This window comes from Calidris pugnax, unplaced genomic scaffold (genome assembly GCF_001431845.1).
Source record: "Calidris pugnax isolate Ruff unplaced genomic scaffold, ASM143184v1 scaffold573, whole genome shotgun sequence".
In the NCBI taxonomy this organism is placed as follows: domain Eukaryota; kingdom Metazoa; phylum Chordata; class Aves; order Charadriiformes; family Scolopacidae; genus Calidris; species Calidris pugnax.
The window spans coordinates 225,494-251,821 of record NW_015091316.1 but is presented as its reverse complement, the minus strand read 5'-3'; the positions used below and the strand labels follow the sequence as shown (position 1 = coordinate 251,821).

The 26,328-nt window shown below is 41.1% G+C and overlaps 1 protein-coding gene across 1 annotated transcript in view; it reads left to right on the top strand.

The window, feature by feature from the left end:
* Positions 1-452: 452 nt before the first annotated feature.
* The window catches only part of ANK2 (ankyrin 2, neuronal), a 239,084-nt gene continuing 213,208 nt past the window's right edge, over positions 453-26,328 (top strand). The window contains exon 1 of the mRNA XM_014960906.1: positions 453-575. Coding sequence (XP_014816392.1) covers positions 495-575 — 81 coding nt within the window. The 5' untranslated portion in view covers positions 453-494. The remainder of the gene's footprint in view (positions 576-26,328) is intronic.

The following is a 26,328-nucleotide window of genomic DNA, read 5'->3' as shown; positions in this document are numbered from 1 at the left end:
CAGAAGCTGTGGATGCCCCATCCCTGGAAGTGTTCAAGGCCAGGCTGGATGGGGCTTTGAGCAACCTGGTCTGGTGGGAGGTGTCTCTGCCCATGGCAGGGGGGTTGGAACGAGGTGGTCTGTCACCATTCTACGATCCTATGAAATAGAGGAACGTGTTTCCCATTCTCCCGTGCGTTTGGGTGAGCTCTTTCTCGAGGAGGCGGGGATGTGCTTCAGCCGCACGCACTACCCCCTCATCCCGGGGGGATCGCGCTGCCGCTGTCCGTTCCCGCACCGCCCGTGAATCAATCAATCCATCCATCAATTAACCAGTCAATCACCTCTGAGGTGATGCGGTGCCTCTCGCCCGTGCGTGGCGGGGCCGCCGCTGCCATGGCAACGCTTCTGGCCACGCCCCCTCGGCCGGGCGTCCCCACCCTGGGGCGGGGCGGGGCGGGGGGGCCGCAGCCTTTGCATGGCGCGGGCGGGCGCCGGCAGAGCCGCTCGCCAGCATGAACGAGGAGGTAGCCCAGAAGAGCGACAGCGGGGAGAAGTGCAACGGCGGCAATCAGAGGAGGAAAAGACCCAAGAAGGTGGGGCGGGGGGGCGGCCGGCACCCGGCGGAGGGCAGCGTCGGAGGGAGAGCGTTCTCCTGCGCTCTTGGCGTGACAGCAAGGGCGGGGAGCCGGGAGGGGTTTGGGTCGGGGGGACCCCTCCACGGGTGATGGGAGCGGGGGGCAGCCACCGAGGGGTGCAGCCTATGGCCAGCTAGAGAAGGGTTTCGCTGCTGGTGGTGGAGGGCTCGGTGCCCAACCTGCCGGTACCCGACCTGCCGGTACCCCGCAAGCGATGGGGCTCTCCCCATCTCGGCGTGGGAACTGCCAATACTGTGATAACTGAGACAGATGGCCGAGCGGAGGGCTGTTTCTTTCCTTTTCTTTCTTTATTTTATTTATTTATTTATTACTGTGATAACTGAGACAGATGGCCGAGCAGAGGGCTGTTTCTTTCCTTTTCTTTCTTTCTTTATTTTTTTTTTTTTTTATTTTTTTTTTTTCCCGAACAGCTGTCTGTTTTGTTCAGTTGAAGTTGGCAGCGGATGCTGCTCGGCGCGGGTTTCCCCTGTGCTCCCCTTGAGAAAAAGGGCAGTTTGTTTTGACAGAAGAAATATCCAGCCGGCACGTGATGCTGTTCATACATGTTCTTCTGTCCCTTTTTCTTCAAGCGGTACCAACGCGGGGTTATAAACCTTTAGTTTACTTTTCCAGAGATGTTTCTTAGATTGGGTTGTAAATGATCATAGGGAGATACGTTGCTGGCTTTTGTGCTATCTGTGGTAAATTCAGTGGTACTACAGAAAAATAATTGGGTAAAAATGAGAATTGTCCAGCCACACCCAGTTTCCAAGGCACTTTCACTGTGTGTCTAGGCTCTCTTTCATAAATGGTTAATTTGCAAGATACAGTGCGCACGGTGTCTCAGCCCCCTGCTTGAGGTAATTTCTTTATGATGGCTTTAATTGTAGGCAACTATTTATTTCTGTTTGGGTTTTCTCTCTCCTTTAAGAGGAAAGATGTCGGTGGGTCTGCATAATTATGACATAAACTGGTTTACAGTTATCCCCCCCACCCTTCTTTAATCTTAATGGGTATAATGTGAGTTACCCCACTGAAATGTGTGGGACTACTTGCAGGGTGTGGAATTACTCCAATATGAGGAAGAAATTAATCCATACAAAAGTGTACTCACTGATGAATTCTTCCGTCCCTCGTTTTGCATAGAATTTGCATTTTAACCAGTGCTGTATAGGTGATGTGTAACTGATGAGCAAGGCAAATTGCTACAAATGGAAAGAATATATAGAGCTGCAAACAGACACTTATTCAGGGATTTCTGCCAGGGTTTTGACCTGGTGAAGAAAACCTGTTTTTGCAGTAGATGACACTGTTAGGTCTCATTTTGTCACAGAGGGAAGATTCTGTATGTATAACCATAAGGGCATGAGATAATCCAGTCTAAGCAAGAAATTGAACAAAAAGATCCTCACCCCACCCCATTGTGCTTGGAATATTGCCTGGATCTCTACACAGTGAGGGTTTTTATATAGCATGTTGGCCTTATATTCAAGCACAACCAAGCAGCAGAGGGAATATCTGCTTTGTTTTACCTCTGAATTTGAAAGGTGTATTTGTGTGGGTATGTAAATCTGCATGAGGAAGCAAAAATCAAATGATCAAGTGCATACCCAGTGTTTTTATTTGACTGTTAGATAACCTGGGAAGAATATCTACGGGAGAGATTTTGAAGATCTAAGGAATCAAAGTGGGTGTTTCCATCTCTTCTATCTGTGTATATGTGGCTTCTTGTTTTGCCATTGTTTTTTAAGTAAAGTGGTCCAGAGCCTTTCAAGGTTGAAACACAAGTGTGTGCCACTGCTGCCAAATGAATGAATGCTTCAAAAGTATCTCTTATATTGAGTTTCCATCTTCAGAGTCTTCCAACAACTGATGCATCTTCATTTTTCAAAAATGTAATAAACGTTGGAGTATCACTTTAAAGTTAACTTTTACAACTAGAGCATGGTGATTGGGCATTTTCATTTGACAAATGTAAACCAAAAATTCTTAATTGCTTAGTTTGGATCCAATAGATCTTGCTACCTCAGGTCTGATACTGGATTAGCTCTCCAGAAGCTTTACCCTTAGTTACTTCATGAAGAAATACAGCTCCAGGCTTTAATATTCCCTTTCAAATTCTAAGAGTAATTTTCTTAAAATAGGTTTGGGTTTTTTTTTTATGAGAAAGAGACACCCTGGAATAGCCAAGAGTACAAGAATTCCAGGTTGAGTTCTTCTGCATTTTGACTAGGTAGGCACAATTTCTTTTGGGAACAAAGATGAAAGCACCATGTGCAAGAGCTGCAAAATCAAAAGTAATGCAGCCTGTTTTCAGGTCCTGAACTACTTTTGCTGAACGAAGCTGCATTGCGCCATCCAACATGCCCTCTATCTGTTCCGTGGAAGTTGATCCCTTTTGTGTGGATAATTAAATATTAATTGAGCCAGATGAGTTTGATCTATGTATTGGGAGAGACAGAAGGAAACCTATCTTGGATACAGCATTCAGGTGGATCTTCAGTATTCCAGGAGGGTGTCCTAACTAGGAAATGATGTAGGATTTTCTTTAATTTTTAGCAGTACCCCAGGTTTTTTTATGCACACCTCCTTTAAAATAAAAAAGCTTCAGTTTCATCCTAACACAGGATGGGAAAACCTGAATTTCTCGTAAAATGGAGAAAATGACTACCCACTCAACCCCAAATTGAATTCTTTGTGGTGAATTTTGTGGCTTTGTGTGTTCTGGTGAGTCAGTGGGCTGCCTTAATAGATTTGTGAATCCAATGGTAGGGGCGTGTCCAGTTTTCCTGTGATACTTCAACTTCCCGTGATTACTGGGATATGGTGAAATTTGTGTTCCTGGGGAAAAGAAACGTGCTAAATTCCGGTGTTCATCCAGTTGTAGTGCCAGAGAGCATAGGATGCATTCTGCTGGAGGCAAAAATGAAGAGAATGGCCTTGTCCTGTTGCCGATGTGACGGTGGGAACCCAGTGAGAGCAGCACTTGGTGTGCACTGGTCCTCTTATCTTGCTCGCTGATGTACCGTTTGTGTTGAAGGACTAGCGTAGCAAGTGAATATGAATTTATAATAAGTTAGTTTTTTGAGGCTGCCTCCTGTGTTTTGCCAAGTGTATTGTGAAGTGTCCAAGTACCAAATTCCTATAATTCCTCTCATGGATGTTTTTTTCATTATAGAGTGTTTCAGATGAAAAACAACTACTGTTGGTCATCGTGTAGAAAATGAAGCATAGCCTTATTTCTGGTACTAAAAGCACTGAGGGCCAAGGGGTTTCCAGAAACCACAGGTTCGTACTCCACTGATCGTAAAACACACACCATTGGTGGAACCGTGCAAAAATAATCCATTTTAGTTTATTACAGAATTCCGCTCTTGTCACTTGTATTGCTCATTCTTTAAGAGAAATTAAAAGCTTGGAGTCATGCTCACGCTATAAAAGACTTGGAGGAAGCTGTAGTGCTGATTTACAGGAAGATAAGCGAGACTTCTTTTCTGAACCTGAGCATCCTCTCCTATTTTAAATGTATCTAAGGAAAAAAAAAGAAATTGGATGTATTAGGTGAGGTACTTCCAGTGGAAGTTGTATACTTGCTAATGGAATCATTACAGTGTACAAGCTAATGCTTTTAATTAGCTTTGATTGCTCAAGACTATTCATTCCATGCTAAAGGTAATTGAGGCCTGTTTTGGAATACAAGTGTAATTTTGATCACCTGTGTTCAAGAACAAGAGCCCAACTGTACACAAAGCGTGCAGAGAGGGGTTGCTAGAAGAGAGCCAGTCTTATGCAAAACCTAGAAGAGGTTGGCTTTAGCGTGTTAAAGCAAAAGGCTATTTGAGGGGAAAAGGAAATGAGGCTCTTCAGCAGCCTTCTAATAGGTTTAATCAGGTAAAGAACCAAGTGAAACTTGATTATGAATGAGATATGATTTCTCTAATGTACCACTGGACTGGACTCAACTGAAGGAAGTCCCTTTCTCTCCTGTGTTCTGGTGGTTTCACCTGTATCATTTATGGTGCTGTAATAATATCACACAACAGTTAAACTGTAGATGTGGCTATTTAAGTAAATGGTTATTTCACTCTTCCAACTACCAAATTTAGCAGAAAATTGAATGCCATCGGAAAAGAGGCTTGAACCAGCATCCATCTCTCCCTAAAATCAGTGTGGGGGCTTGTATGACAGCAGTTCCAATCTGCTGGGTGGTGTTCCCTCTAAATCATCTTCATTTCACACTTGCAAAGTCCCACTTAGCCTTCTCTAGTTGCTGCTATTTCCCTTGCTATCCTGTTATTACTGGTGACAGACAAATAGCTGTAGAGTTTGATGATCCAATCGAGATGAAGCCAGAGTATGGCATGACTCCTCCTCTAAGAGAGATCATGTCCTCTGGTTTTAAAAGAAAGAAGGTTTTCCTTCAGACAATATGCAGCAAACAGAACAGGCAGAAAGAGCTAACGAGGAAAAACACGGTCTTTTCTTTCATTCAGGACTAGGATGTCTAAAAGGCTTTCTCACAAAGCCGAAGTGGTAATTATAAGCTAACCCAACTCATTGGTGTTTGGTACTGTTATTTTTCACTAGTAATGTATCTTCTGTGACTCTGGAGGGTTTTATTTTTCTTTCAGCTGAACCAGTTTTGGAGAACTGGAACTGCCCTGCTTTCAGTTGAATTAATCTGATTTACATGAAAGTAAACAAGCAGAGAAATGGCGCTAGAAAGAAGAGAGTAGATGAAGAAAGAGACAAACTTATTTTTAGGTCATGGAGGGGAGAGACAGGTTTGCGAAGAGAGTGTTAAGGATCAAAACGCATGTATTCCTAAATGTCTGCACTACCTTTCAACATGGTTTGCAGTGCTGTAAATCTGATGCAACTCTACTGATATTCTTGCATTATTGTGGGATCGGGTTTTGCTTGTTCCCTTTGCCTTTTCTTCCTATCACAAGGCTTCCAGCACATTTTGTGCCAGGTATGAAACTGACATCATAGCTACGAATGTTTTGATGTATTTTTTCCTTTTGTCCTTCCTTGCCTGTCCCTTCTAGCTTTAATTGCTATGTGTCATGGTAACAAACCCAAAATGTTATGTATTTATCCCACTGTGAGATAAAGTGCTGTACCTCTATGTCAGTAGTTGCCACCAAGCAGCCATTGCTTTTGATGATTGCATCAATGCTTCTCTCACAGCAGCCCCACGGTGGTTGACACTCTGGAGGCATAATTTCCATTTACTTAAAGCAGTGAGACAGGGAAACTAATGATGGGCAATATAGCTGAACATCTGGACTCTGCAGCATTTTGTGATGGTGTTGAGATTGTTTTCCTAGCCTTGTAAAGTGTGTAAGACAGGGAGAGCATGTGATAGCCTCATGGCTGAGCCTGGCTTTTCTAGGTCTTAATGTTCTAGTGTAATAGGATCACTTCAAGTATTATTGTACTCTGTTCTATTGATGGAATAAGCAATGAATAAGTCTTATAGTTGACACAAGTACTCTTTTTTTTAATAAAGAAACAGGAATCTGCAAAAGGATGGAGTTATTTTAGTGTATTAGCAGATTTGTGCAAGTGCTGCATTTCACAGATTAAATACTGTGAAGATAACAAAGAGGAAATCGTCTGGATAAGAGTGGTGAATTTTATACAGAACTGTGTGATGTGTTGAGCCTGCATCCGCCTGCCACACTTTCTGGACTCCTGATTCATCATTCGCAGCTCTTGCTCATTTTCACCAATGTTTGGCAAACACCAGTTGAGTCAGAGAAGAGAGTCCCTTTCTCCCTAGCCAGCTTCCCTTTCTCCCTGCAGGATGCCCAGGGCTGTTGAGTATTGGGCGTGTTATATTGCATTTGCCCATCTCGCTGCCTTGTCACGTGTTCCTGCAGGCCAGCAATTACATGAGCTGAGCTGGGCTTTCAAACAGCAGCTTCAAGCTGCCTGTCCTGGCTCTCTGGAGACATTGGGGTCCATGCCGGAGGCAGCCATGTGCTCTCTTTCTGCCTCCCCTCCTGCTGCTTACGGAAGAGCATCTGGAAGAGCCTTTGGGAAGATGTGTAGGAAAGGTCTGGCTGTTCAGCTGCCCTGGGAGGTATTGGCAGCCCCTCGTGTTCTCTGTCCCTCCTACCTGCCTGTCCCTGTCAGAGATGCCATGCTTTGTGTCCCTGCCTCTGCTGGGCATGCTGTGGTGATGCTTCAGATGCCATTTCTGGCTAGGAAAGTTTTTCCACACTACAAATTGAGACTGACAGATGCAGCACATAGATATTTAGGCTAGACACTGGGAGCCCTGGAGCTCTTAAATGCAAGGAACAGAGAGGGAGGCCAAGAAAATAATATAGACGGCTCGGGGCTCTTACATCCTCATTTATTTGCAGGAATTAATTATTTCAAAATCTTTGTAGCTATTTAAGTGGGTTGCTTTTGTCTTGGTGGCAGAAATTGCTGAGCTGAAAGTTTGAACTTACCGTTATTATTCTTACACTGTGTAGGAATAATTAAGTATTTCCATATTTCATTTTCAGTAGAAATTTGCTGTACTGTTATTCATTTGGTGTGATCCTAGTAATTTTGTGTTTTCTCATTTATTTCCACTTCATTGTGCTCTGGAACTAAACACAGGAGGGCTTTTTTTTTTTTTAAAGTAGATGGAGGTGGGCTGGTGTTTAAAGATCCCTCAGAGTAGTTTCTAAAATTGTATGAGAGGCAGTGAATTGCATTGGGTCACTTTTTCGTAAACAAGTCACAGTCAAAAATACATGTAATTAATTTTCAAATTTATCTTCTCTTTTGTAAGTGTGATTTTGGAGGATGCAAAATGAAAAGCACCTTTGCCTTTTAAACAAAAAAGGTAGTCTGTCTTACAGGTATTGCAAGTGAAACATGTGGGCATTGATTACTCTTCCCCAAACCTTCTTGAAATAACATTGGTTTTTGAACACACAGTAATTTAGGGAGTAAAGGTAGATTCTTACCTGTATTATCTCACCTTTTCTATGGCTGCTTCCAGCTAGCCTGAGGTTGGGTTGGTTACATCCAGGCAAACAATTTGTAATCTACTTGTATTATCCCTCAGTTCAGCTCACACACAGAAAATTTAGTCCATGAAGGAAGTGCTCTCTGGAGAATAGGACTCTTTCCTAAGGAGATGATAGAGTAAACAACAGTAATTGCAGTTTGAAATTATTTTCTGTGTTAAACAGCAAATAAGTTTCTGCCACAGGCTAAGTATTTAAGAAGCGATTGGTTGCTTTTGTTTCATTCAGTCTTGGGTGGCATGTATTTATATTATGGATCTGAGCAAATGGAGTGTATGGATTCAACTTGGCACCAGGAATGCACTGATTCCTTCAACAATTTGGCTTCATGATAAATTAAATCTGCTAATTGTTTCACTACTAGGCTTGCTTTATATAAGTGGTGTTTAAAGTATGTGTCAAAATAATTGAGGCAGTGAAGAACATCAGTGAGTGTTTTGAAATACATAGATGAAAGTGTGAACTGGTGAAGTTTATAAACAATTTATACCCTTCTATAGAAGATATGATTCTGAACCATGTTTGTCTCTTACTGTATTAAAAATTGTGCAGCTTTCTTGTGATCAAAAGACCCTGCTAGTCCTTTTTTTTTTTTTTTTTTTTTTTAAAAACTTTTTAAATTTCAAAAAATAAGAAAAAAATCAAATTCACCATTGGTTCTACAGTTCATAGTTCTTGTCACCCTCCATGTGCACTGAAGAGATTAGGCCCACTGAAATCAGCTGGAGATGCTGGTGCTCTGTTTGTGACCAAAACACCCCTCTTGTCCTTTTTTTTTTTTTTTTTTTTTTAAAAAACATTTTAAATATCTAATACATCTGGCAGCTTTCAGTACCAGAGAGCAGATGTCAATGTGTAAATGTCAAGAAACAGTGGCGGTCATTCATCACGCAAACCACTCGAAAGCTCATCTGACCATCCTGGTAGATCCGTGGCTGTGGTCCAATCCAAAAAGGAATGAATAGGCACAAACATGGGGAGAGGCAGGCTGTGGGCTGTGTGTGTGTGTATTTGGAGATGTGTTGTGATGCTCTGTCTCGGCCTGTTTGTGCATGTTTTTTCCCGGTGCATGGCAACCCCACACAGCGGGCCGTAGTCGCCGCTGGATGTCGGGGTAGGGTTGTGACAGCCGGCGGGGGCTCTGCCAGCTTCCATCAGCTGAGGGTCTGGGCTCTTGTTGTTGCTGGGTACCTATGCAACGGAGCAGAGCGTGGGGAATATCAGAAAACAGAAGCGCTGGAATGGATGCAGATTTTCCCAATCAATCTATGATTCATGCTCATTAGCTTTGAAGCACTGAAGAAAGACGCTTTATGAGCTGGCATTTTCCATTTGTGCTTTAACCGCTTTACTCACGCTGAAGACAGAGTGATGACTCCAGCGTTCCCAAAAAACAAGCGAGAGAGATGGGAAATGCGTTCTGTGCCTTCTCTAAAGGTCACTACCCCGACGAAGACTTACTGCTCTGGTCAGAGATCCTGGTCTCCTGCCCAGCCGTTGGAATGACTGATATCATGCTGTTTTGTGTGAAATACTAACTTATGTGCAAGTTGAGTGGATTAAATTGAGTTACATGTTTCCTTTGGTGCAGTTCAGAGGTGGAGAGGAAAGGTGCGAGTATGTACCTTGTGCTCCTCACCTGAAAGGCAAGCACAGCTTTGGTTATTGCCTTTATTTTTCATTAACAGCTTCTAAAGGTGCAGAAGGTATTTTCCAAGGAGGTCCTGGCACTTTCAGAGTTTGCAATCTCGGTGATTGTGTTTGGAGGTATAAGTGTGGGGGGGCTTATGGTTAATTATATTTGACGCTGTGTATTTGTACACGCCTCTCTCCCCCCGGTTGCCAGTATAACTGCTTTTTTCACAGCAACATCACCAACAGAAGCAGCAGGCGATGGCTTTCAGTTGTAAAACAGCTGCCAGGAACTCATTATGCACTAATGTATACTTTAAGATGCGAGATTGCTCCTTTGCAGTGTAAGCTCAGGAGTGTGGTCCATTTGAAATACAGTTGACAGCAATTAGGATAGTGATGTACAACATACCTTTCCTAGAAATCATTGTTATAATCTGGTTGCTGCCTCTGAACAGAAATAATACTGTCTGGCTTATGTTTATACAGCACTTACATGAATGGTATCCCAACCTTTTCCGTGAATGAACAAAAACATCCTGCTGGAAATCTCTTCTGCGCAGTGTAGCTTCATCCAAATGGAAACCAGATACAGCTAAGTAAAAAAAAAAAACAACAATAACTAAATGCAAGTGGTAAACACAATGAATAAATCTCACCTTTTTAATTGATGTAATTGAAGTGACAAAGATACAGTTACAAACCAGTTGAGTATGAGTTAGTCAGTGAAGTTTTGTGCATTGGGTGTTGATGCTAGAGACCAGAGTTAATGGATCATCCATGTGGGTAAGTGGCATTTGGACTGGCACCTCTGTTTACATTCTCCCATCCATCTTCTTGGGCGGACTACTGTGATGATTAATTTCTTTTTTTTTTTTTTTTCCTGAAGGTGTGAACAAATGGTTAACTTTTTGCTGGAACTTTCTGAAAAAATAGGCTTAGTCAATAGTTGTAGTTCTTCTCCAAAGAGAAGACCTAGTTACTACAGAGGGAAACCTCAGATTGGGATAGTTCCCAGTCTCCAAAGTCCATAACACACCTGTGGCATTTTTAATCTTGTTTAGAAGCAAGTTCTGCAACCAATGGGGTTGGTGTTTCTCTGTTCCAAGACAGAGGCCAGAGTTGGACAAGTGTTATAAGATGGGGCTGCCAGCAGTTGAGTCGGGCATGGCTTGTTTTTCCGGAGAACCAGAGTAAGAAACTGACCCTAGTTTGATCTCCCCTCTTCATTTCTTTAGAGGAGACAGGGCGGGAAGGGATGGAAATGAGCACCCAGGAGGGGAGAGAAGGTGGAGCTGTTTCTTGTGTGACAGTTTCAGTGTTTGACTAGATCATCAGAGGCAAAAAGCTGGAACTTTTTAACTATTATGTACTTATAAAAACCCTTTATTGGAACAGTATGAAAACCACATAATTATTTGGTGCTTTTTTTTCTGTCTGAAATGTGATTTGTAGGCATATAAATGAAATGAGTGTGATGTACGTTACTGTAATGTATGCTTCAACAGACTGAGGAGATTGGGCTGCCATTCTACTAACGGTGATATTAATATACAGTCATTTTCTCAAATAGCATTTTTCATCATTGCAACTGATGTGCTTTATAGAATAAAAATGGTATTACTGCCTCATGCTGCAGTCCATTGCTTTGCATTGGTTTTTCTGGGGCAGCCTCAGGGGCAAGTGCCAATGCAAGGCTGAGAACCCAATGATCCTCAGTTCTCAAACCCAGTGATCCTCCGTTTTCCCACCGGGTTCTTAACCGCAGCCAGCAGGAGATTGAAATTCTGGACACTGATCACAGGAAAACATGTCAGAGCTACAAAAAAAACCCTGTAAGTCCTATTCTCTGTTGGCACAAACATCCAATAACATCATCCAGGTCCCTTCACATTACTCCTGTAATGACAGAAGCTGATTGTCTGTCTTAAAATGAAGTCTCTGCCGTAAGTAAAGCTGTTGCAAAAGATTCTGAGAGGGCAATGCTAAAGGTCAGTGTTAGATGAGTGCGGAGGGGACAAGGGGCCTGCATTTGCAGAGTGAGGTTCTGATGCAGAAGAACTACAAAGAAAATTCCAGATGTGGAAAACCTTTACAAAGAACATCAGGGATTATCTGGGGGCAGTGGTACCCAGTGGGATTGTAAAGAATTAAAAACTTCTCTTGGGCAAGTGAATTAGTGTATCAGTAACTTTATTTACAAATGAGTAATTTCTTATTCTAGAGGGGATGTTGCCATTTACGAATTTTGCCAAAACTCACTCTACAGTCTTTGTTGTCAGAGCAGCAGAGTTTGTTTCAGTGTGTTTCAAAAAGGTCTCAAGACTTCAGCAGGAAATGTCCAAGTATGATCTCTGCCTTCTTTCAAATTTATTTTTAAAAGAATTCTTTCAGTTTTTGGTCTCATGAATACAAGTATAAATATAAATAGTAGGATATATATAAAAAAATACTAATATAATATAGAAATAGAAATAAAAATACTCATAGGTATCGCCAAACAAAATTTTAAAATTCCATTTTAATTAAATTTTGTCTTAGAAAACATTTCAGAACAGAGGTGTAAGAAGCATACTTTCTTTACACTGATCTCATTCAACATCTGTTCAAGTTGACATAAATCTTCAGGTTTGGCCATAAACTAGGTTCCAATGATTGCTGGAGACTTTTGTCCACTCCAAACGTGGAACGTGTCACTCCATGTAGCACTCAGTAAATTTTTTTCTTAGGTTGTTAAATGCCTTCAATGTATCTGTCTTCTTGAATAAAGAAATATTTCTTCAGCTGTTCTAAATGGAGAAATGTTTCTGTAGCCTCTGGGAATTTACTAACTGCAGAGGTTTCACAATTGGATTGCTGGCACGTAATATAATTTCAGTGAAATAAAATGGAGACCCACAGAAGAAAAAAATAATGGAAAGGTTTTTAGGAAGATAATTTGAAATCCAAAAAGGAACAACTCCTGGAAGACAATTGCATTTTGCTTCTAAAAAATATGGGCATTTTGTCAGCATCTCTCTGTTCTTTAGACATAATTTTGAAAATATCATTTATCACCCCCTTTTCTTCATGTCCTCTCTTGATTTTTTTAAATTTTTTTTTTTAAGAATATGCCTAAAAACTCTGTCTTGCTTGACTCAGCTGCTAGTCAATCATTTAGTTCAGAATTTATTCAAGCTTTTTCCCTTGTGTCAGTTGCTTTGTTACCCCAGTGCAGGTGCTGGGCTTCCTGAGAGCAGACAGAAGAGCAGGCAGCAGCTGTGCTGCCAAGAACAACGAGCAACAGCTCCACCACCCACCTTTTTAGTCTTTAGTAGAAGAGGTTTCCTTCCCTCGCCTTGTCCCCAGTCTTTTATAAGAGGATCTTTATAAATGGGAGATCTCTGCTAAGTTCTGCAAATTTGATGCCATGTGTTGATGTGTGCATTTTTATACAGGTCATGAAATTTTGTCATTCACAGAATCACAGAATGGCAGGGTTTTGAAGGTACCTCTGGAGAGAGATCATCTAATCCAATCCCCCTGCCAGAGCACGTCCACCTAGAGCAGGTTGCACAGGAACATGTCCAGGTGGGTTTTGGATTTCTCCAGAGAAGGAGACTCTACCACCTCTGTGGGCAGCTTGTTCCAGTGCTCTGCCACCCTCAAAATAAAGAAGTTTCTCTTCATGTTTAGATGGAACTTGTTATGTTCAAGTTTGTGTCTGTTACCTCTTGTCCTGTACTGGGCACCACTGAAAAAACACTGGCCCCATCCTCCTGATACCCAGCCTGTAAATATTTATAAGCATTGCTAAGATCCCTGCTCAGTCTTCTTTTCTCCAGACTAAAAAGACCCAAGTCCCTCAGCCTTTCCTCATAAGAGAGATGCTCTACTCCTCTCATCATCTTTGTAGCCCTTTGCTGTACCCTCTCCATCAGTTCCCTTTCCATCTTGAACCAGGAAGCCCAGAACAAGAGACATAGCCATAACACTTATACATTATGCTTAATTATTCTTTAGTGGTTTTGATATGTAATGAAACAACAGAAAAACTATTAGCAATATTAAGTCATTAAGCTTGTATAATGGATATGTCTCTGGCAACACTGTAACATTAAAGATTTCCTCTTAAAACAAGATGTGCTTTCTGTTTTGCAGTAACTATATTAATAAGGGGAAGTGCCAAACAAAGGGCACGATGGCTTTTGTTACTTAAAGTTTCACTTGGTCTCTAGAATCAGGGATTGATCTAAGATGATGCTGAGCACTTGCTTTCCCACTGAGAATACTAAATTATGGATTGGCTTTCAAACATATTTTGGGGTAAGGGATTAATTGCCCCTGTCCCTTTTGGCACAGAGAAGCAATTAACTTCTGTGAACTGTTCATAGAAAGCAATGAGCTTCCAGCAGGGGATGAAAGAGTTCTTGGTGTCCTGGTTTGGGGTGGAGCAGAGCCAACTTTCTGTTCAGTGGGTTTGCTTCTTGACTGAGCCTCTTCTAACTCTCTGAAATCAACAGCATGTTGTGCGGAAAACTGTTCCTTAAAACTATGTTTATAGTTGATGCTGGGGAGTGGTGTGTAGAGAGGCTCTTGCTTGTGTTTGTTGCTGTGGCAGCCAGGGTCAGCTGGCTTCCTTGTTTGCCCCATTGAGGGGTCGCACCTGTGGGGAGGAATGGACAGGACAGGTGACCCAAACTGACCAACAGGGTATTCCATCCTATCTACACTCGGTATAAAAGCTGAGGGATCAAAGGGTCAACTCTCTTTCTTCAGTGCCCGATGTCCAAGGAGGACCCTGTTTGTTCATCTGCCTTTGATCCTGATCTGTGCATTCCTGAATCCAGATCTGGAATCCAGTTCCCATCTGTTGCTGAGTCCAGTCTGGGACTTCCCATGGGCCTGCCAGTGGCGTCATCCTGGGAACCTGAAACAGTTTTGTGTTTTGTATCTATTCCATTATTTCCTTTTTGTTATTAATAATTTATTAAAGTAATTTAGTTCCTTCTGAACTCATAAATCTCTTTATCTGTCCTCTTCTCTTCTTGGAGCGAGAGGTGGGGGAGAGCATCTGTTGTCTTGTCATTGGCCAACCTGGCCCGAACCACGACTCTGCAAAATGCCTGCTCAGGTATACTTGACAGAGTGCTTCTATTTCTGTTAGAGTTTTGCAAAACCCAATCTTCACAGGCCTAAAAAGTGAAGTTCCAATTACTGTAGTTGTTAATTACATAAGCTGTCACTCTTTCTGTTGAATGCTTTACTTTGGATTTTGATATGCAGGAGGAAAAAACTGAATAGACATAGAAAACTGAATAGAAAAATTAAAAGAAGCCAGGTTCCTTTGGGTAGAGTCCTAAATCCCCATATCTGCTGCATGGCCCTGGTGGCTGTTGTGATGCTGGTGGCCATTGCTCTGTTCTCTGAGCCTACCAGCGCCGGGCCAGCTCCAGATAATTGCCTCAGAAATCATCTGTATTGATCCAAGTGCACGTTTTTGTACATTTGGTATTGCATTTCAAATTGTCATTTTGACTCTCAGTATTCAGAATAATGTTACTTACTATTTCTCAAAATCCCTTTCTCCTTCTGCTGAGAAGAGGCGACTGTGTCTGGGGCAGGTCTAGAGTTTCAGCTTCTCCATGATGAGGGATATAATTTCAATGGTGCTTGATTTTAAGTCAGGTGGTGTTTTATTTGATGATGTGCCAAACAGGGCAAACAGCATTCGAATTAATTTGGACTGCCTCTTTCAAAAAGAGGAAGGCTGTAAAACAGCATGATATTTTATTTCTTTTAGTATTTAATGAGTAGATGTTTTGAAATAAGTCTCTCTTAGGGTCACTAGTTTTCCATATTTCTGTATTTTAGCTCACAAGACGTTATTGTTCAGAGTCGCTTGGGCATGACTTCTCAGCTTCTTATCATCTACTCTGTATTAGCATTTGTGTATTAATTTGAAACCTTGTACGTATTTAATTCTCATGGTTTGAATGAAAAAAAAAGGCAATTAATATTTAAAAGCCCTAAGAGAGTTTTCAGAAGAGTTTGTATCATTTTAGCTACATTTATTTAAATATTCCCTGGTAGCTCAATTGATATGCGTTTCTGTGTGTATTTCATCTCAGAAATGTATTGTTGAAGATCCTGAGAATATTGAGTAAGAGTAACCTGCTAATCACACCAAGTTTTAAGGATGTTATGTCACTGAGGCTTAACTTAAATCCAGGGCTGCAATCTTTTTAATTCCCTTTGGTAAACTGATATTTAAGTGATTTTGCTATGCCCTTTTAGAATCATAGAATCATAGAATGGTTTGGGTTGGAAGGGACCTTAAAGATCATCTAGTTCCAACCCCCCTGCCATGGGCAGGGACACCTCCCACTAGACCAGGTTGCTCAAATAGCCATCCAGCCTGGCCTTGAACACCTCCAGTGATGGGGCATCCACGACCTTTTAGCATGAGTAGCGCTGTTTTTAAAGCGTATCTTGGAGATAAATTCTGTCTTTGATAATAGCTTTCATAGTGAGGTATGAACATGCTGATTTTGGTTGTTATTTGCAGACAGGAAGTGGAGGGAATGACTTTGGACAGTTTTAATGAAAGTTACAAATAAGGAAGACCAAGAAATGTTGAGAAATAATTAACAGTTTTCCTAAAATAGGGGTTTAGTGGGGACAGCATACTACGTATGATAAATAAGAGCATTAAATGCAGCAGGGAAAAAACAGCAGAAAAGAGCTGCCATGTGGTCAGAATGGGCATCAGTGAGCTTTAAAATTCAAAGCCTTCTTTCTTGGCAGTGCAGAAAAAAAAACACATGAGAAGGTGCGTCTCCAAGGGAAAACAATATTAATTGCCTTTTGAAGAGGTGGTTAACATGAATGGAGAACAATCATTAAGGGGAACTGGTTTGAGTGAGAGTTGGAAAACACTTCTGAGAAGAGCAGTGATTTCAAAGGCTGTGATCTTATAGAAATGTGCATTTATAATTATGAACAAGAAAGGTAAACAGTCTTACTTGGTGGTCTAAGTGGAAGTCTTAGTCCCAGTACAGAAGGGTATTCAGTTTTCCTACAACTTTATATATTTCTGCCCATGTTGGCTGTTAAGATTATTTTGGCTCTTTGAGATGTGGGTTCCTGTCCATGTCATGTTCAGCACCTCTGAAAATTAAATCTATGCAGCCCTAATTTTTGATGGGGTGGAAAATAGTTTGTCAAGTAGTGCAATGGAGAGGCGATTATAAGAGTGTACTGGTGTAAGCTACTTCTTACTGGATTCTGCATCTCACACCTTTCTCTAGTGTAAAGCGTTTGAAAGGCAGCAAGACCCCCTGGGGGTTGGTAGTGAGGAAGGTTGGCTGAAGAATGTCTGGGTGTTGTACCTTAGTTTGGATCCTAGGTCTCCATTTCTCCCTCCCTTAATAATATACCATTGTTTAAAGTGTAATTTTGTAGCAGGAGATTTTTGTACGTATTCAGTCTTATCTGCAGATTCTTAAATCTGTGCCTTGCTTTCACTGCGATGGTGTTCAAAGAGGACACTCTATCTGCTCCAGCTGTGCAGCACAGTTACCCATGGGTCCTATGGACGTTGGGTGTCAGCCCTGGCTTTGGGGCTCTTGTACAGTCTAGCACTGCTTAAAACTTCCTTCATGTTATTATGAAAGTGTGGGCTTACCTTTTTCTCAAATATTATCTTTAAAAGGATGAAATCGTGATAATAGGTTATTGCACAAACACTACCAATTAAAGCTAGACTATAGTGATTCTTAAAAGCAAACCACCTTGTGATTCTGAGCAGTAAATATTTTAGCAAAATATTTATGGGAAATCAAATAATTTCTGTTGTTCTAGAAATTACAGTTAAATAGCCCTTAAAAGAAGCTGTTGTCTATGTCTGGCTATGTGCAACGTATAACTTTGCGTATAACTCTACTGTGAATTTACAGCCTGGCGGGCAACCTAGCATGCAAATGAATCTAATTACTGGCCACAAACTCCTATTAGCATAGATTTTATTGAGTTTTGTTGGATCTGAAGATGCTCACCTTCTGTTAGGGCAGCTGGTGCATGCCCTGGCCAGAAGGAACTCTGCCGCACCAGGGCAGAGGCGTGCGTGGGGAGGGCTTGTTTCTTTGTTGGGTTGTTTGGATTCCTTAACATGAATATTGGCAAAACATCAAATAAACAGTGCTCTTGCCCACACTGGGCCATCCAGCCTTTCAGTCCTCTCTCCTACAGATTCTGCGGCAGCTGGTTCTTTTCCGCAGCTCCGAGAGCTGCTTCATGGGAGATGCTGGGTCTGTGGAGCTCCTGCCCACTGCCTGGGGCATTTTTAGCTTTTAAAGAAGCATCTCTCTCTGCTGGAGTTTTTGCATGAACATTAATAACATCAGCTACGTGGCTTACAGAGATAAATTACAAGGCATTTTAATAGTATGAATAGAATTCTGTGCTGGGTTGGCAAGAAACAAAGAATTTTGTATAATTTGACTCAAGCATTAAACCTAATTTTTCAGAATAGGAACTATATCATAGGCTTTTTAAAACAGTAGCCTGCTGCAACTAATGAACTGACTTTGTTACACCCTCTGCATGTCAACAAAGGAACCAGAGTGCGGTAATCAAAGTGATTGTCAAGTTTTATGCTGCTGGGCAAAAATGGCTTTTGATGGTACCAAAATTTACCTGACAGAAAATGATAGTTGGTGTATGAAAGACACCAGTCCCCATTTTGCAGTCTGTGTAACACAGAACTTCTAGTGTTCTGACTGGAACTAACAGAGGGAGAAAAAAGAAGACAGAAATGTTAAAATTAATTTCATCCTTTGTCTTATTTATGATAATTTCTGTTTGTATGTTAATTTTCTTGAAACAAGTGTCCAAATCAAAGGCAAATCTTCATAACTAAGATGTACACTGTATTAGCATATCTGCAGCAGGCTTAGAATCTTTTCCTCTGATTATTTTCAGAGGAAGGCTTTTCATGTAAAACTAGGCAATGCTTTTGAAGAGACAAATGGAGTAAGAAGATATGTATGTTCTGTATTTGTGTTGGGAATATCAACCAATAAAATTAATAGATGACTGTATAAACACTACAAATTAGAGCAGAAGAATATATGAAATGTGTATCATGGGGAAGAGTGTCAGCGTGGAGCCGTATTTCTTGTATCATCTGTACTGGCAGTAAACTATAAAAACTCCACTGAGATCGGTAGAATCATGATGTGTGCTTGTTTTAAAGAAACTTTTTAATCTAATCTTGCCCAATTCTGAGTTTGGAAGTTTAAACCAGCTAAGGTGTAGAAGCTCTTGAGAAATTGCCTGTGTACTCAGATTTTTGACAGTATGATGAATAGGGCAAATCCGATTCCATCCCCTCCTCATCGAACTGATGGAGCTCCCCACCTATGTTTTACCTTCCAAGCTGCTAAAATTTCTGCTAACTTACAGTCTTTACTCAGGCTTTCCCTATGGTTTGACACCAACCCTATTCAACCTTGAAGGTGTGCTCATAAATTACATGGAGGATCCCTGTCCAGGATTACAAAATCATATTCTAAATAAGCTCATGGTACCATACATGCTTGCTGAGTGTTATCTTCCATTGCTGCTGCTGCTGAGTAATTCCAACTGCTTTGAAATATCTTCCTTCAACAGTGGCACAGTTTGAGGGCTTTTGTTTTTGCCCAGAAAAATGCTCAGCTGTAGGTCTTCGTGTCCCTTAGGAAGTCCTCAAGGTGTGCAACAGTTGCATCTCTGGTGGATTTATTAATCTTATCCCTTTTGTTTTCTTTACTCTGTTGTGAAGCTAAGCTTTAGCACTGGTTCCTGTGAATAAGAAATTTCCTTTTAGATTATTTTTAAGCTAGCAGGTTTGTTCTAAATAGCGTAGTTTTTCTGAGCAGTTTAATCCACTCAAGAAGCACAGTTATTTTTCCTGTTCTGTATTTAACTGTATTTTGATGTTAGTAGATAAAGAGGACTTTCTGTAGCTGATACAGGGTTATTATCTTTCAGATGTTTTGGAGGAATGGTACAGCCCTGTATTTTTCATATGCCATGAAAAGCTCTGACTTACTCTCCAAAGCTTCAGAATTTACACATGTAAGAGCCATGTACAAAGCTAATGAAAGGTTTCTTCAATCTGGTATTTTGTCTCCAGCTACATGGCTCAGAGATGCATAGCAAAGAATGGCTTTCTCTATTCCACTAGGAAACAGCCTTAATTTTGTGATTTTTATCTCTATTCCATACCAGTTTGCTTATGAAGGTCCGTTTGAAAGGCCTTATTAAAATAAAGGTGCACCAAAAATTGTAATGTGCTTGACATGGCACGTTCGCTGCTCCTTATGATTATTATTTCCCTTATGTCAGGGCTGCTCTGTTGTTATTGAAGTCCTTGGGGTAATTTGCGAAGGTTATCCAATTTTTCCTGAGATCCAGTCAGCAGGAAGGTGTTTGCCAGTCCCAGTTCTGCTGAGCCACGTGGGTGTCATGAAGCCAGCTTTGCAGCTGCCTGGGGGACTGAGGGGACAATAGGATAGAGCCGGTCTTGCAGAAGCGTGACAGTCACCGTGTACTTGAGACTTCAAAAGGCAAAAATGCTTCATAGGTAGGCCAACAGAGCCTTATTCAAAATCCTTGCAAGTTGGCTGTTTCATAGGGTTTTGTAATATTTTTTTTTGTGTCAAAATTTTGACTGGTCAGGAACTTTTCCTTCTCTGCTGTTATCTGAACTTGGTGTGGAAGTCTATTCTTTGTGTTCCAGTAGTCATATTACTTAAAAAATGAGATAGCAATGGTTGCATTGAATCAGCTCTTCTGTAGAAGGTCCCTCTCCAGGGACGTGTGTCACCTTTCGCCAGGACTAAATACAGGAATGTAGGCACCTGAATAATACTGTAGGATGGCATTATGTGTAGCAATCTGAGAGCTGACACAGATAATTTCTGAATTCGGGCACAATGCTGGTTCTGGGAGGGTTTTTTTCTTAGTTGTAGGACTTTGGTACAAATCACTGATGCATACAGGTCAGATGACCAGATTGCAAATTTTCAAGTTGTGTTAAAGCAAAACTCAACCTTTGCTGTATTATGTTGCTTTTGAATAGTACCTATGTTTTCTGTAGCTTGGTTAGCAATCTATTTGACTGCTACGGGTATTTATACTATCTGAATGTAAGAAAAATGTAGACAAAGGAAATAAATATCAGTTACAGCTGCTGCCACTGAATACACCCAGTTTATCAATATAAAGAGACTTTGTCCCTAAGCCTATTGTCACTCCGTCACCAGTTCCAGTCTCTTGAGATTTTGCCACATCAGTAACACTGTAGGGGATTATAGTAATTAGCCCGGTCTTTCAAATAAAACTATTTAGCCTTCCAGAACAGCTTGACCAAATTTTGGAGTGGTGATGTTACTGCCCCTGGACGGAATAAAAGTGCTAAGGTGGTGTATCTCCCTTTGTTTTGTAAATGACCAAATGTGTCTGACAGAGGAATGAAATTATATAGAAAGAGGAATGAAATTATATAGAAAGAAATTGTCCTAATTGCCACATTCCTTCTATGGTAGGGCCAGACAGTTCCTTTGAGTTCCCCAACAGATCCACGTCAGGCGATAATGGAGGGCTGGCCTTTTGTGAACGCCTGGTGCAGTGGAATTTTAAAATAAAACAAAAATATGTAGTGCCAGTTACAGCAGCTCAGACTGTAATGTTTAAAAAGGCATTCCTACTTTGTAGATATCTGAAGATGCATCTTAACCTTTGAATAACTTACCTACTAATTTTTAAAAAGCTGTAAACTTAATTCTTTCTTCTTACTGTGCTTTTAGTGGGAAAAAGAAAGAAGGGAAGACAGTTTAGTGGTTATAATTTTGATCCTACAGTGGCTTACCCTCTGCACGTGGACTCCTATGTGTACCACCATCAGGGACTGTGCAGCATGGGGTATAGGTTTTTATTTTGTGATATAAGAAACTAAAGCTGTATATAAAAGTATAGCAGGTTATCCACTGACTGTTGCTATTTTGTCTCCTACGTGCATCCTTCCTAGAGGAGTGGTTCAGGCATCAAAGTGAATTCTATTGTCACATCTTGTGTTTTACGTTGTAGTTTAAAGCTGCTTGTTTTCCGGAAGAAAATTAAATCCTTTAATGTACATTTATCCTTCATCTGAAAGCTGGCACAGGAAAGCATTGCTCGTCAGAGGTTTACAAAGAGCCCGGTGGTGGTCTGTGTTTCTGTCACGTTGAGATGTGCTCTGGTCCGGTGTCATGATGTAATGGGGATGTTTCAGCCAAGTGCTCGGGCTATGGACGAGAGCTGAAGGGCTTGGGGAAGCTGGCTCTCAGTAGGTGAGGCTTTCCCCCTGGGTAACGTGCACTGCTCCAGGATGCCCTTCCTACCAGCGGTGAAGAGATGAACAAAACAATTCAGGCTACTTGTTGTAATCCCAAGTTTTACAGCTCCTTTGCGAGCGCAGAGGACGGCTGGCTGGGGGCCAGGCAGTTGATCACCCTGTTGGGCTAACAGTCCTCCCCCTGCAGTAGTTTTAAGCTGCTGCTTTACTTTTTGCTGCTCTGCACTGCTGTTGCTTTCTGTGCTCTTGCTGGAGCTATTCAAAACCAAACCACGGAACGTACTTGGGAATGTACTGCAGGGAAAAATCTGGAGTTGGCAAAGAAGGGAGGGGATGCCTTTCTTGGCAGCTGTAAGCACATCAACCTGCGGAAATACAAACTGGAGGCCAAATGCAAAAAGTTTCCTTTTAAAATGATGCTAAAATAGAGAGCCACATTCGTAATGATAGTCAAGTATTTGAAATGTTATATATATGTAAAGATCTTAATTGAATGTATTTTGAATCATATCTGAGGATGTCTTGGCACGTTTATTGGTTTCTCTTGTACTTGGTTGGCCACATAGATTGAAAACAGACAGATTTTCATTTTTCCTTTGCAGATGGGGATGCCAGCAGTGCAGCACTGAGCAACTGACTCTTTTGCTGTGCTTGATATCTTAAATATCTTGGCAATTAGTAATGTAATGCTGACTTGGTAACTTCTCCATCAACATAATTTGGCCAAACTCCTGCATAACTCAGCTTCGTTAAAATGAATAGGAAATCTGTTCCCACCAAGCAATCTTTTGTTTGCGCTGCACTATTCAAACAAACCTAAATTGCTTTGCCCCATATCTGTTACCTCACCAAAAAGGACCCCCTGCTCCACCACAGAAGTAGCTGTGTTGCTTTTAGGAAGTGGTGCTTGGAGAAGGTGGCTGTCTTGTTACTGGTGCCCTGCCTTAGTTCCTAAAATACATCCAGGCAGAGCAGCAGAGCTCAAGGTTCATTTTTTTAATAGAATGTATACCATTGTTGGCTTCTTGCAGACATTGAAAAAAAATATCATTATGGCACATGCATATTTAATTATTTTTCAAAGTTGTTGGAGCCCAAATCATCATTGTCCACAATGCATATTTCTTGCGTGGCGATTCTATAGAAGAGTGTGAAAACAGTGTTTAGGCTTATTTATAGAGAGATCCTGAGGCAAATCAAGGTAAAACAACAAAACAAGTGATACCAAAACACATAACTGAGAGTGTGTATAGCAACCTGAAGATAAATAGACTCCCAGGTTGTGTGGGTGTTTATGCCCCAGTGAAGACTGCTCAGGGGAGCACTGGATAGTTCTGGAAATTTGTATCCAAATATAGTTTTTGCTTGGGGATTATTATTTTTTTTTCCCCATCCCTAGGTTCCTCATTAATTTTGAGTCCTGGCTGGCAATGATTGCTGTTGTTGAAAATAATAATTTCCTCTGCAGAAATGTTTCAACAGGGTGGAAGGTATTTTTTTTGTGCTGTTCTCCACCCTTGCATTTTTTCTTCTTTTTCTCTTTTTCTCCCCGTCTGTAAGCAAGGCCAGCTTTTTCAGTGGAAAATAAATATTTTTGTGATCAATGCTAAGATGCCTAATTAAGAGTGTTGTATGGACAAGCCATTTTTCCACCTGAAAAATAGTTTCAGTAGGAATTTTTTATAACCACAGAGAGATGTTTTAGATAGGGAGACACTGAAAGTTATCTAAAAAGCAAATATCCTCCTGAGTTCCTACGTGAAGTGATTTGGTGATCTGATCACACACAGTGTGCAAATACCCATCCCAAGCACTAACACTTCACATCTCTCCGGGCAAAAACAGCCTCATTGCTCGGATTGCCTTTCTGGCTTTGTTAGAAGTGTCAGACTTGAGACAGGCTTGTGGAGCAGGATAGCAAGCCAATTATTTCAGATTCGGTTTTGAGCAGCTCTTATTTCTGTGGTTTGGATATGGAGCTGTCGCTTTGTAGGGCTGCTGGTGCCTTTAACAAGCAGCAAAAACTCTCAGATTAAAAATATTAATTTGCTGTAACCTGCCCCTCGAAGTCTCGGTGCTGGGAAAACTGTGAGTATTGCATTAAGAGAAGCAACCCCCATAAAATGGATTGGAGTTGAGTGTAAGTTGCAGTTATTTCATACCCCCTGAAAATTCCTTCTGTTTTCAACCCCTCCAGTTGCAGCCCAAGAGCCCTCCCAAACTCCCAGCCCTCATTCAGCCAGCTCTGGGACGACTTGTAGCCGCTGTCACGTTCTGGGTGGGTTCAATCAGTACAGTGACCCTGCCCCACGGAGTTTGGGCTTTTGGCTGAAATTCCCAATGAGGACATGGATGTTTACAGAAGAGTTGTCAGTCTGCTAATTTATGTACTTGCAAAATACAGATTTGCTAAAAGACCATTAATATCTTGCTGACATATGGTAATGGTAAAGATTACTGGAAAGAAATCCTTTATATTATCACTGAAAAAGCACTTGTGTAATATTGAGAACAGTAGTAGCCCTAGTGTTACTCCACTTTTTCTGCACAACATCTTTTCTGCACCAAATCTGTCCCAGCTCCTCCCATGTAGCTTCCCACCGCCACCTTTCATGCAGACTCTATTTACCCTTGCAGCAGGGGTACACTGAGCAAAGCCTCCATTAAAAAAAAACCACCCAAATTAACACAATAAATTGCTTACTGCAACAAATTATTAGCATTTGTAATATATATGCCACCCTTGTTATTCAGGAATTAGTACGGTTAATTTTTGCTAAATGTAATAAATGACTTGAGCACAATTCAGAGTAAAAGTGCAGGCAAGGGCTCTCTCTTTCCACCACAGTAACTTATTTATGTAAGAGTTTCTAGAACCGTTGACTGCTGAGGGCAGAGCCCCCGACCCAGTAGAGAATTTTGTCCCCAGATATGGAAATTTATTTTGAGCATCCCACAGTCTCTTTTCCATCTCCGTGTGATTGATAGCTTAGTGTCCTGATGCTGGCTGCCACAAAATATTCCTGTAAATTAGTTTTTTAATGAATTAACCAAAGTGCTATCACACCTGTTGTTATAGATACAATACAAAATTCATGTGGACTATTCATGTGGACTACTTTTATATTTATAAAGAGTATAAGTGATGTCTAGAACAATTACTTATTTCAAGTGTTATAAAGCTATAGGTGGTCCTTCCAAAAAGTATAAACTAAGAGGAATGCATGCATTTAATTTTTAATTCTGTTTACTGTTCTCAAAATTGTATGTGTGCGAGAACTCATTTTATTATTGACTTAAAGACAAAAGTAAAATAACTTGCATAGAGTCACAATGCAGAAATGCATAGAAATCACGGAGAAACAGAGCGTTGATTCTTGTTGCTAGAGCCTAATTAGCTGTCACAATGCTGGGCCATGTAGTCTATTGCAGTTAGGTTGTCATGGTAAAAATGATTAATTTAATTTAATTTGCAAGACTATTTTAAGTCTTGCTCTTTTTGTACTGAAGCATTAAGCCACAAGATGCAAACACTGAGTTCACGGAAGTGGGTGTAAGTGTGGTTGCACGAATGTTTAAGCTAAGTAGGCTTAGGCAATGTGTACGTGTGTTAAGAAACGTTTACCATAAGCTAATTATTTTGGGCAGATTCTTTATACCAGGTGAGTGATATGGCTGTGCGCTGTCAGCTTGACCTATTTGCCTTGGAATTGGCTTTAATTCATCTGTGTGAGCTTCTGTGTCATAAATGACTGTGAAATAGAGGTATCTTCTCACTTCTTGCTGCTTAGACTGAGCTGTCTCTTCCTCATGCTCTCCTGGTGTACAGACCAGTGTTCACTGAGACTTTCCCACATGCATTGTTTGTGTTCTCATGTGGATTCACATAATGCCTTTGCTTAAGCAGAAACATTTTGTTCTGCATTTGGGCAAACCTTCTCTTCATCTCACAAGAATTCCTCAGAGAAGTTCCTTGGTAGGAGTATAAGCCCATCTGCAGCAGTAAGTTTGCATTGTTACAAGTTGTTTTTTGCTCACACCTGGCACTGTGAAAGCCCTTCTGAAGGAAAATTCGGGAAATTTTCTCCTTGGTAAAACATCAACTTTTCATTTTTCCTTTACAAACACAGTTCCTGTTAGTGTCAGTGAAAATTATGGGGAGATTCTCCAAAGCCTCATAAGTCAATGAAAGCCTTTCTTTGACTTAGTCAGATTTTTATTCGTAAGCATGTAAAAGGGATAAGAAATCCCTAATTATAATTTACTAATGCGTTTTAAGAATCTTGTTACAGCAGGCTTCTGTAGAAATATAGTTTAATTGAGCTGGTAAAGCTGCAAGAACTCATTTTCCTCTGGATTGAGTGCTGGGTCAATTAGAAGTAAGCTGATTTATCTATTGTTGTACTTGATGGCAGCTCTGTACGCCAACTGCCTTGTTCTCGAGCCTCTTTCAAGATGGCATTCTTTGATGGATCTTTATCCATCTGAAGTTTTGAAGAACTGGGTATTTCAGTATTCTCTGGGTCTGTGACGTGAGGGTAGGGAGCTCCCTGCTGTGCACAGCTGCCTACAGGGAATGGAACAGCTTAAGCCTGATAGAACATCCTTCAGAGGTTTATGCGTTGCTCCATTGCCTTTTTGGTTTGTTGTTTTGATTTTTCTTTTTATTCCTCCCCCCCCCCCC